The sequence below is a fragment of the Stegodyphus dumicola genome, chromosome 6, assembly GCF_044657685.1.
Source record: "Stegodyphus dumicola isolate Sdum_Otavi_A_Nest chromosome 6, ASM4465768v1".
NCBI classification, from domain to species: Eukaryota; Metazoa; Arthropoda; class Arachnida; order Araneae; family Eresidae; genus Stegodyphus; species Stegodyphus dumicola.
The window spans coordinates 70,090,470-70,102,711 of NC_140773.1; the positions used below are offsets into that span (position 1 = coordinate 70,090,470).

General features: G+C 33.2%; 1 protein-coding gene across 1 annotated transcript in view; it reads right to left on the reverse strand.

Annotated features, from left to right (window-relative positions):
• Window positions 1–12,242, reverse strand: part of Tbcd (tubulin folding cofactor D) — a 119,457-nt gene that overhangs the window by 31,919 nt on the left and 75,296 nt on the right. The window contains exon 13 of the mRNA XM_085818493.1: window positions 4,216–4,367. Coding sequence (XP_085674619.1) covers window positions 4,216–4,367 — 152 coding nt within the window. The remainder of the gene's footprint in view (window positions 1–4,215; window positions 4,368–12,242) is intronic.

Sequence of the window (12,242 nt, forward strand, 5' to 3'; positions counted from 1 at the left end):
TTATTTCAGCCTGTAAATGATTTACTAACTTTAAGTCTTTCGTTAAAGCTTAAAAAAATGAATAGCTGAATTGTTAGCATTTGATATTGAATTGTATGCTTAGATTTAGTTTGCATATCATAGATATTGTAACGTGGGGCGGTATGTTGCCTCCTAAGCGGCAATAAAAGTTATGTACAGCGCATTATTTCTGTGCAACTTCAGTTAGTTAAAAAATCAGACTTCTAACGTCTCATTATTTCATTATTTTGATTTAGATTTTTATCTATATTAAGTCCAACAAAATAAAATTGGTTGTTGTTGTTGTAAAGTTGTCTTTAGTATACAGTCTAACCAGCGACCTCAGAACAATAAACAAACTATAACTCTTAGTATTTTATTATTTATCCCATCGGACAGAGTGGAAAAATCTTTTAAATAAAGTTTTTAATATAATTTCTGTGATTTTCTTAAAACTGATGTTATATTTAGACATTTGAATAACAGAATTGTTAGAAGTAAATAAGCGAGTAGCTAATGCTGAAAAATGATTTTTCAATTGAATATTTGACTGATAACATGGCATTAAGATTAAAAAGATAAAAATAAAAACACATTAAAAAAGGGTTTTTAAAAAATAAGCTTTTATTTAAAATTACAATAATTAATGCACTAAAAAAAGAAAAATAACTGATCATATAATTTAACGGAATAATAGATAAAAGTCTCTTTAGAGAATTCACCTATAGTTTTATAACATGAATTTTAAAAGCAATGACTGCCTAAATTACAAAACTGAATAGTTTAATTGCATTTTTAAAAGTATAAGCCATTATCTTTATAAACTCACCAAAGTGCTCCAAGATTTTATGATTTGTAATATAAAACTGCATATGAAATCACTAAAGGGAATTATTTAATTTAGTGTTACCTTTAAACTATATGATAAATTATTTTTCTCATTTTAATTTATTAATGATTTCATGAGTTTTAAATAAAAGCTTACTTTTTAAAAACACTTCTTATATATTTTTTATTATAACAATAATTTCTTTCTTATTTTATCCTTTCTATTGATTTTGTGTATCTTTCAGTTTTAAGTTTTTAAAATTTTTTTACTATTGTATTACAATATTAATTATATTTACAATTTATTATATTTTTTATTATTGCACTATATTAAATTTTGTCAGTTTTGAACTTTTCATTGTTTATTGTCAGTCTATATTATTTTAATTATTTTATGAAATTACCAAAAGCTTATTTCTAATTTTATTTTCTGCAATATTATTTATTTATTAATATATATATGTGTGTGTGTTTGTATGCATGTATATACTGCATGTGCACTGTATACATACATATATAACAGAATGAATTCATTGTAATTTATATCATTTTAGTACAAGTCCTCACACATTAGGCATGCTCAGATGCATTTCTACAATATAGAAAATTTTGTCCTACTTAAAACACATTTCAAAATACAAAGCTTATTTTTATTAGATTGACATTACAAACCAAAAGCAAATTATGTACAGTAATCTAAAAAGTGCAGAACATGACATACATAAATTTGACCTAAGGGAACAGAGTATTTTAATTTTCGAATTAAAAACAATTAATTAAATTGGAAATTTGTACAGTCAAAAGTCTTTAATCCAGACGTCCATAATCCAGACCTCAAAGCTACAAACTTTCTGCGCATACGTAAACAGATAATGCGTTTACCCATGCTCATAATACCTTTACGCATGCACATATGCATTTATGCATGCGCGTTTAATGTATAACGGACGGTATAAGCTAAGCTAAAATTATCTAATTATCTATTTCAGTTAATGTTGCAGATTGCGTTGTTCCTTAATCTTCTAACTGGATCCGGCTTATTATTTTTTGCAGACTGTTAGAGCAATTTTATATAAGCTTTCGATTATGTCAAAAAGAATTTCCGATTCTGGAGCTGCCAAAGGATCTACAAAGTGAAAGCATGTTTCGATGCCCATCAAACAAAAAGTCGAATTGCTGCAAAAAATGGATAAAGGCATACCCTTTGTTTCTCTAAACATTCCAAAATCTGTTTATTAATTTCACGCTGCTCTGCGGGAGGGGGACGTCGCGGTGCACAATGAACTAGAAGTTGATCTGTCAGCACTATCCTTATCTTCTGGGCAGATGTTTTTATTTTATTTGGCTTATAATTCCTTACTAAATGTAGTATTTCATCTCGATGTATTCGTTTTTGATATGATTTAAATCAAATTCCTCGTCATTATAAATATCACGAATACACATCAAATACTTTTCTGGTTGCAATTTTCTAATTTTGACTATGCGTAATGTATGCTTTACGCATGTGCGCATTGAAAGAAATGTTTTATAAAGTAAACAAATAAATATTAAGCTTTTTTTTTTTTAACCTTTGATACCCTTTCGAAATTGCTCTTTATTTCAATAATTGCGGTTTCATATTTTTAATTTTATAATTTCTGCATGCCATCTTACCAGATTTAAACTGATGATCTATAATCTGGAAACACCGATAATCCGGAATCGCTGAAGTCCCGACGATTAAAATTGATAAATTAAAAAAAAAGATATATCTCACTAATCTGCCAACCTTTATTTAGTATTTTTAATCTGCCAACCTTTATTTAGCATTTTTCATTAAAACTCATTAATGCCTCCAAAATGTTACTTTTCCATTCTGATAAGAAGTTTTTGTTAATTTTTAATGCAAATGAGCATTAAACCAGAAAGGCTATTAGTCTCAAAATGGCATTTTGCATCGAATCATCACTAAAAGCATTGAATCATGTTTCAAACTGTTGCCACAAAATATTATTATTTTGTATTATATTTTAAAAAATTTAAATAATGAAGAATCTGCATTAATGTATGTATGTTTCTAACACTGTCAAAAACAACGGTACCTACAGCCATCAAATTTTGAGTAACATAGTCCTCCGCCCAAAAATGAACACCTGGAAGCCTGAATTTTGATTTTGTTTCATTATCTGGTTTTTTTTTTATTTTTATTTGTTACACTTTAAGAAAGTTTTGATTAAAAAAAAAAACAATGTTTTCAAAGTGAGTCCATAAGAAATTCTACATATATGCTGTTTTTAAATATTTTAAGCCCGAAGTGGCATTAGCTCAAATGCTCTTGAAGCATGCTTGTGTGTGTGTAAATGGGGGGGGGGGACAACTCCCCTTTAGAAATAATATAAAATCTGAAAGCTTTCAGACATTTTTGTTGCTTGATATTTTAATGTTTTACAATAAAATTTGACTATAATGATTGAAAATAATATTTTTGATTTGACAGCTTTTTAAATCAGGCAGTCAAGGTACACTTATAGATGTTGTTGCATTCTTATGGGTTTGTAGATTTAAAGTGATTGATGACAAAACTTGATAAAGTATCAAAACACAATTTATAAGCCAGTTTTATTCAGGACAGCTTCAAAAACAAGTTTACAGTCATGGAAAAACGATGACAAACATGCTGAAACAATCAGCAACACAAGCGTTCCGGCTATAACAGTGAAGACAGCTTCATGTCAAAGCACTAGAATACAGCTCCCGACTCGGTTCAATTGTTCTCTGAACTCAACGTACTCTCAAGACTTTCCATGTTACAACTTGTGATGCACTGGATAGCCTCAATGATGCAAACTCTCAATACACCAACTCGACACTAGATTGACGATCAACTCGCTAGACTATGAGACACTTGATAGACTTGCAATCAACTGACTACACTAGAATAAAGGCAGGCTTTATATAGCTTTTGGGCTGCCTTCGAGAACATTCTGATCCAAACTAAAACAAACTCGTTCTAGAAGGATCTCCATCTGTCTATGGAATATTGCCCATTTTGTCGCCAAATGGGTGATTTCTTGCCAAATATGGCTACCATGCCTTTCCTTGTCGTTTTAAGGCAACCCTAAACCCACCTTGTTACATATACAGAAACTTTTATCCCAATATTTGCTACATTTTAGTCTTTAGGCTGTTGCCACAGCCATATAAAAACTTTTTATTCGTGTTTGCATCATTCGTAAAATGTGTATCACCAAAGTACTATATTATTGATCACTATGTGACTCCTTACCAGGAGGAGTCTGAAAGTGGTATGCAAGAATCTCAGGTAGTTGGGAGAAAATCTGATAGAAAAAGGTGCATTGCAATAATATTAGATATTTTTTAGGCTTAAAGAATAATAAAAATTACCTGTGTAAAAGCATTTCAAAAACACTACCAGCTACTGCACGAGTTCTATCAATCTTTTCGGTACACTGTTGCAAGATAACACAGAATATTTTCAAAACTAGTTCCTCTGACAATATTTCTGGATTTGCTTTCAAAACAAGAAAAATAACATCCTGCAAATAAAAAGACCCTAAATTAAATTTATACAATGAATTAAGTAAGTAAAGAAAGTAAATTAAGTAAGTGAAGTGTACTATGAATTAAGTACTAGTAAGACTTATAATCCGGACAGAATAAACTGCTATGATACCTTTGTTGTCCCCCCTTATAATCACAACTATACATCTTATTAAGATACAATGAAAAAACATTACCAAAATGCATTTCTCTATTTGACTTAATCACTTTCTTCTTTTTAGATTGAATAAGAAAGAAAAATAAACAGACTTTGATAAAGAGACATCACAACTGAAATAATAATGATTGTTGATTTCCCATATAGTTAGGGGGAAAAAAAGAAAAGAAAAAGAAGAAGTTAGGTAGAGACTAAGTAAAAAGTACACATAGAATAATAAGAAATGATTTCCTTTACAGGGTGTTCAATTTAAAAGTGAATCACAGATTTAAGGATACGTAATTTTATGCATATTTTATTTACAAGATATTTTTTATTCCTGTAAGTTCTGTGACTTTTCTCACTTGTTTGGTTGACAGGGACATTAAAACAGGCTTGAAATTTATTGTGGCACTAGCTTTGGGCATCATACAGGTGTCAGTATGATTCTGTTTAATTTTGTCCCACTGTTAATGTCAATCCCCCCAAAAACAGGCCTAAGGGTATCCCACAGATCTTTTTCAAATGTACATAAGCTTTTTACTTTTTTACACATATAATTAAAATAAAATCTCGCAAACTATTCAACTATTTCTTAAAGAACATGAAAATAACACCATTTAGCAATGCAAGAACATAAATATAAACTTAGTGCTCATTGATTAATATACGCTGAAGAGCCAAAACATTATGATCACCTAATCAATAAAGCATTGCTTGACCTTTTGCCTGCAAAACAGCTGCAACTAACTTTGACATGGATGCCACAAATTCTTAGTAGATGACTGAAGACGCGTTGTATGAAATGTCTAAGCAGCAGTCACACAAAGTCGAGATATTCCAACATAGATGACTGAAGACGCGTTGTATGAAATGTCTAAGCAGCAGTCACACAAAGTCGAGATATTCCAACATTTATCACAGGCCTTTTTGATGGCCACGAGCTCGCAGGTATAATTTGAGCAATAATTGATCGCAGGTATTTTATGGGATTCAGATTCACCATTAGCATGAATGAAGTCCAACCTCTTCGAAGGCTCTGGTAAACTTCCTTTTCCATGGAAAGTGCAATATTGGAGTCTAGTCTTAATGCTACTGCGTACGGGACAGCCGATGCATTGTGTTCTGTAGTCCGGGACCATGTTGAAAAATTTTCTGCGCGGACAGTGAATTTTCTCCAACTTAATATTAATAGCACACAAAAGAAAATGGACATGACCGTTAACATGATGAATAAGAAATCATGGTTCATCCAACCAGGCAATTATCTTCCACTTATCCATGGTCCAGCCTCGATGTTCCAGGGCCCATTGTAGGCGTAATTAAAAATGATGCTTGGTCAACACCAGGGGGATGTCAGTCCATATCCAATAATGTCTGCTGAACTGTGTGTTCCAAAACACATGCACTTAGACATGCATTGTAACGAGCTGTCAGCTGAGCCACTGTCTGGTACCAATTTTGATGTCCAAAGTGGGACAGTTTTTGATGTCCTTTTTCTTTCATGGTGCATTGACATACAACACCTTAGCACCTAATCACCGTCATTTATCCACTTTGCATAATACTAACAGCAGATTGTGAACAACCTACCACTTGTGCAGTTTCAGAGATACTTGTTCCGAGTCTCCAGACCATTAAGGAAAGGCTGCTGATCTACTCATCACTTGCAAAAGTAAATGAAAGAATGATTCCTTACCTTCTCCAACAGCACCTAAGTACCATTGCTACTTAATCACGTGACCTTCACGTCATCCAGACAAGTTCATTGAAAAATGTGGCAATAGTCATAATGTTTTGGCTCATCAGTGTATACACAGAACAACCAACAGTGCCACTTGATGATGGTTGGGCAGAAGCATGTGATTTTCAGATATGCATAGTCATAGCATGTCATAGTACCTTACAATGAAATAGCCTTATCTTCTTACTTTACTTGATGGTAAATTTTAGATGGATACAATGAGCAATTTCCAATGCCAGAAATAATGTTTTTGGGTTCATATCATGAAATATTATGCCAAGCTACATAAAAATAAGAAATTTTAACTATAGTGTTGAGAGGAACGTGATAAATTGGTTGATGAACGCATGGTATAAATCAGGACTTACGCATAAAATGAAAAAAAAAAAAAAAATACATTAAATAATTTTAACATATTTAAAGACTAAGAAAGAAATATCTCTATTTCAGCTTCCATTTAAATGTTATAGTATTTTTAAAACTACTGAGTTAATATATTTGTTCAAATATTTTTAAATACAAGTGCAAGTAGTGTAAGTGTTTTAAGGCAGCAGCTTTTGTCCTTTTACCTTTGTTTAAAAATATGTTACTCGATAACTGCCAGAACTATTGTTGGGAATGGCATCACTATGCCAGCGAACAAAAAGCCAGATAGAGACTGACGTCATGGGACGCCAGAGAAAAACGAATAGTTCCGGTTTAGTTAGCTGAGAACGATGTTTGCATGATGTTGTTAGATATTGTAGCTAGATAAATATTTTTTATTCTTTTAACTTGTCTTTATGTGTAAATAAATCTTTTTGCTTAAGTTTAAATGAAGTACTCCATTTATGACAAGATAGCTATTAATTCATCAGGTAGATGACTTACGAATCCCTTCTGAGCTAGCCATTGTTCGAACGTAACGCCTTATGTAACATATCATTGTGGTGCCAAGACGTGAGGCGCGATAACAGCTAAAATAAATTGAAAATGGAGCTTACACAGCTTAAAACCGAAAGAAAATGTCTAAGAACTTCCTTTACCACATGTGCAAACAAAACTGATGCAGAACTGAAATCAGATATTCCTGATTTGAAGCTACTTTCTATTCTGGAACAACAGCTTAGAGACAAGTTTAATCGACTTGAAATTTGCCAAAAGGAAGTAACGTCGCTAATTCTACAATCTAAAGAAGCTGAAAAGCCATATGAAGAAGATTTTATTTCGTCTGAGCCTTATAGAGATAAATATTTTGAACTGTGTTCTCAAATCGAAAAGCTGTTGAAGAATCCTTTACCTACTGAATTACCAGAAGTGCAAATTTAAACTGCCGAAAATAGAACTAAAGAAATTCAACGGTGAAGCAAAAGAATTTTTGATGTTTTGGAGCCAGTTTTCCAAGATCCATGAAGATCCGACGATTCCAGATGAAGATAAATTCCAGTACCTCCTGCAAGCAGTTGTTCCTCGGTCCAAAGCCGCACGGGTAGTGGAGAGCTTTCCAGCAACGGCGTCAAATTATCCGAAAGCAATCGCCCAGCTTCGAGAGAGGTTTGGAAGAGAAGACTTACTTGTACAGATATACGTCAGAGATCTTCTAAGCATGGTTATGCGTAATGCAAGCAGTGGACGTGTGAAGACAGATCTTCCCACTCTCTACAATGATTTAGAAACCAAGATTAGAGTTTTGAAAGTCTTGGAAGAATGCAAGAGAAGTATGGTGATTTCTTAACACCTTTAGTTGAATCCTGCCTGCCCAAAGAAGTATTAATTGCTTGGGAGAGAAACAGAAATTTAAAAGAAACACCTCAGCCTGATGACCGATGCCTTGAAAATTTGATGAATTTTCTGAAACAAGAAGTGAAAGGAGAAGAGATGGTCATGTTAGCCCGCACTGGGTTTGGTTCTAATCATATTTCTAAGAAAAAGGATACACTAAATAAAAATTTAGATTCTGCCACCGCAGCTGCGTTAGTAAGTACATCAAATTCTGAGAGCCCAGGTAAGCGCAATTTTAACTGTCTCTTTTGTGAAAAACGGCACCCAACTAAAGAATGTTTTTCTGCTAGAAATATGACATTAGAAGCTAAGAAAAATATATTAATTAAAAAAGGGGCCTGTTTTGGATGTTTCAGATTTGGAAACATGTCGAGTAAAAAATTCTTGCATGTACTGTAATAAAAATCACCATTCTTTAATGTGTCCCAATCGCCAAGAAAAAGGCGCAAATGAAAGATCTAAAAGGGACGTAACTGAAACCAGTACATTAACTAATAACTGTAAAATAGAAAATGTTTATTTAATGACTCTAATACATACTTGCCAACCTATGACACTCAAAAATCAGGAGATTTATTTAAGAAATCGGGAGATTTTTCACAATGTTAAAAAGACTTTTTTAATGAGGAAAATATAGTTTTTAATAATGAATTAACTTTAAATAGTAACTAATTCTTAAATGCAAGCAACACAAAAATACCTAACACATAAAAAACATTTTTATTACTTGCATCGTTTAAGGGGAAAAAAAAAAAAAAAAAAAAAAAAAAACAACCTTTAATCAGTTTTTGTACAAATGGTATAAACAGTGGCAGATTTTGCTTTCTTTAAGAAAGAAACTTCATAATTTTGTTCATAGCAATTGCCACGTAGGCCTGCTTTCACTAATAAAAGTTTTCTAATGTGTCATCACTAATATTAGATCTAAATTTAGTCCTTGTTTTCGCAACAACACTGAAAATCCTCTCACACTCTGCATTGCTATAGGGAACTGTCAAGATGGCCAACATAATTCTAGACAGTTCTCTATATTTTAAAATTCCTTCAGCATCTTTCAGTTTTCCAATTAAACTCCACTGGGTGACAATCCTAGCTGATTTTATAACTTCATCCAAGTTTTCTAATTGTAAACTGCTATTATGCAGCTGTTGGACCTGTTTCAATTTTTCCTCCTTTTTAGAATCCTTTCAAGATTATAATAAATATCAACAATGTGTTCATCCACATTTATTGGTAAAGAAGCTACTCCTTTTTCAGCTGCTAAATTTAAGAGGTGGCAGGTGCACCTCATAATCTGCAAATCTGAATTTTTCTTTCTGAAGATGACTGCAACGCCAGTCTTCAAGCCTACGAATACTGGTGCATTATCGGCACCTAGTGCTAAGCAATTATCCAGAGGGACTGCATTTTCTTTTAAAGTTTTAATAATTAGCTGTGCTATATTAAAGCCAGTCAAATGTCCTTCCAAAGTGGGGACAGAAAGTAAACTGCACTCAATTTCTGAAGACTCTGGATTAAAAAAAAGAAACAACAATTGGATACAGTTTTGAATCGGTATTATTGCTTCCGTCCGTAGAGAGGCAGAACGGAGCTGTTTTAATGCGATCAATAACTGAAGATTTATTTTTCAAATCCATTTCTTTAACAACTGCACCTCTTTTGGTTCTTGCACTTAAGTATTTCTTAGCGATTTCACTATCAGGAAACATTTTTCTAAATAAAGCTGCAGCGTGATCCGATGCATTCAGTGGCAAGTTGTGCTCCAGTAAAAAGGCAGAGAACAGACATTCTGCATTAATAACTTTCTGGTTCTTTGTTTCCGAAGAAAAAAAATTTTTTTTTTTTTTTTTCCTCCCAAAAACAGCTCATGTTGCCCTTGTGTTTTTGTGTACGCACATGTTTGAGACCATCCGCCCTTCCACCATGCGAAATCGAAAAATCGCAACGACAGGCGGTACACACCGCAAATTTATTACATTTCCTTGAGGAAATAATGGAAGGAAAGTCAACTGTGTACGATTTTTGAAACGTAAACGAGTATTTCACCTTTCTCGCAGACATAACAAAAGATGATAATTTCTAAAACTATTTCCCGAAGGCACGTGTACTCACACAACTCAGGACAAAATGACAGAAATAAATAAAGAACATCCAAATAACAGCTTGTTTTGTCCTCATTGGCTAATATATGCCAGATGACACGCAGTGGAGCACGATGCCCATTGGAGAACTGGAGAAGGACGTTTCTGGATACGTATATGCTCTCACTCAAGCAGAAGTTATCTAATTCGCAAGGTTTTGTTTTAGATATAATCTAGAGAAAATTCATTTGCTTCGGACGTCCAAAATCACTTTTTTTGTTCATATAACAAAGTATTAAGCCAAGATCCATAAAAATCGTGAGAAATTTTAAGAATAAGAAAAAGTCGGAAGAAATATACTGTAAATCGGGTTGGCGGGAGAGCGGTCGAAAATCGGGAGTCTCCCGCCTAAATCGGGAAAGTTGGCAAGTCTGCTAATAGTTAAAACTAAATTTAAGAATGTTGAGCATAAAGTATGCACATTACTGGATACAGGTTCTCAGCATTCGTATGTCAGTAAAAAATTAGTAGAGAATTTAAATTTAAAACCATTAAGGCAAATTAAATTGAAGCATTCGTTATTCGGTGGAAGAGAAACGCGAACGCAGATTCACGATGTTTATAATTTGTTGATTTCGGCATTAGATGAAACTTTCTCCTTTCAAATCGAAGCACTTTCCGAGAGCAAAATTTGTGGCACAGTGCCAAAAGTGAATGCTAGTGAAGTTCTTAATGAACTGAAAGATAGAGGCGTCAGTTTGTCTGATTTGGGTTCTTCTGATCGTGAGATCGGTCTGCTTTTGGGAGGGGCGGTTTATTTACTAATAAATCTGTTTGGTTGGAGTCAGGGTTATTTTTGATTGACACTTGTTTGGGACACGTGTTAACTGGGAAGCATGAGTCATTAGGAGATAGCAATGATGGTACTGTTTTGAATGCAATTTCGTTGTATGTTAGTAATTATTCGATAAAAGATTTATGGTCTTTAGAATCCATAGGTATTTCAGATCCCATTGAGAATAATAGAAAGAATTTAGAACATTCTAGAGTTTTGGAAGAGTTTAAAAATAATGTGAAAATTCTTTCGGACGAAAGAAGATGCAAAAGATATGAACTTTGTTTACCTTTTAAATTTGATGCGGCCGATTTGCCAACAAATAAAGATTTAACTTGGAAGCGGCATAAAAGGATGTGCCAGTGAGCACAAGATAAAGCATTTTTAGAAGAATATACTACGATTTTCCGGGAATGGGAAAAATTGAATATAATTGAAAAGGTAACTGATAATATTGAGACGGGACATTTTTTACCTCATCGGCCAGTAATTAAAGACAGTACCACTACAAAAATCAGACCTGTCTTTGACGCGTCAGCCCGAGAAAGTGGTAAATACTCTTTGAATGACCTTTTGTATAAGGGTCCGAACTTACTAGAAATAATTCAGACATACTTGATAGGTTTCGAATTCATCCAATAGGATTATCTTCAGATATAGAGAAAGCATTTCAGATGCTAAGTATAGACCCTCAACATAGAGATTTCTTGCGTTTTTTTTAATCCGTCCAAGAGTGAACAGATTGTTTACCGACATCGCAGAGTAGTATTTGAGTTAAAGTCAAGTCCATTTTTATTAGCAGCCTCAATTACACATTTATTAGATAATGTACCATCTGAATTTGATGCTATAGCACAAAAACTGAAACATTCCTTTTACGTAGACAACTGTGTTTCTGGCGTTGCAAATATTGAGGAGGAGGAAAATTTTATTGTAAATGCAAAAGATATTTTGTCACGGGGTTGCTTTAAATTAAGAAACTGGGAGAGTAATGTAAAATGTAAGTATGTTTCTAATAGTACTGGTGTCACGGAAGTATTGGGAATTTTGTGGGATCTTGATAAGGACACTCTTAAGTGTAATTTAAACTTTAATCTTGTAAGTGAAGATCAGAATTTTACTAAGAGAATCATTTTAGCTACAGTTCACAAAATATTTGATCCAATAGGTCTGTTGCGTCCTGCAATCTTACCACCTAAGCTTTTACTGCAGGAAACTGGAATTTAAATCTAAAGTGGGATACTCCCTTACCAGATAGTATTCAAATGTCTTTTAAAAGATGGTTTAGAGAAA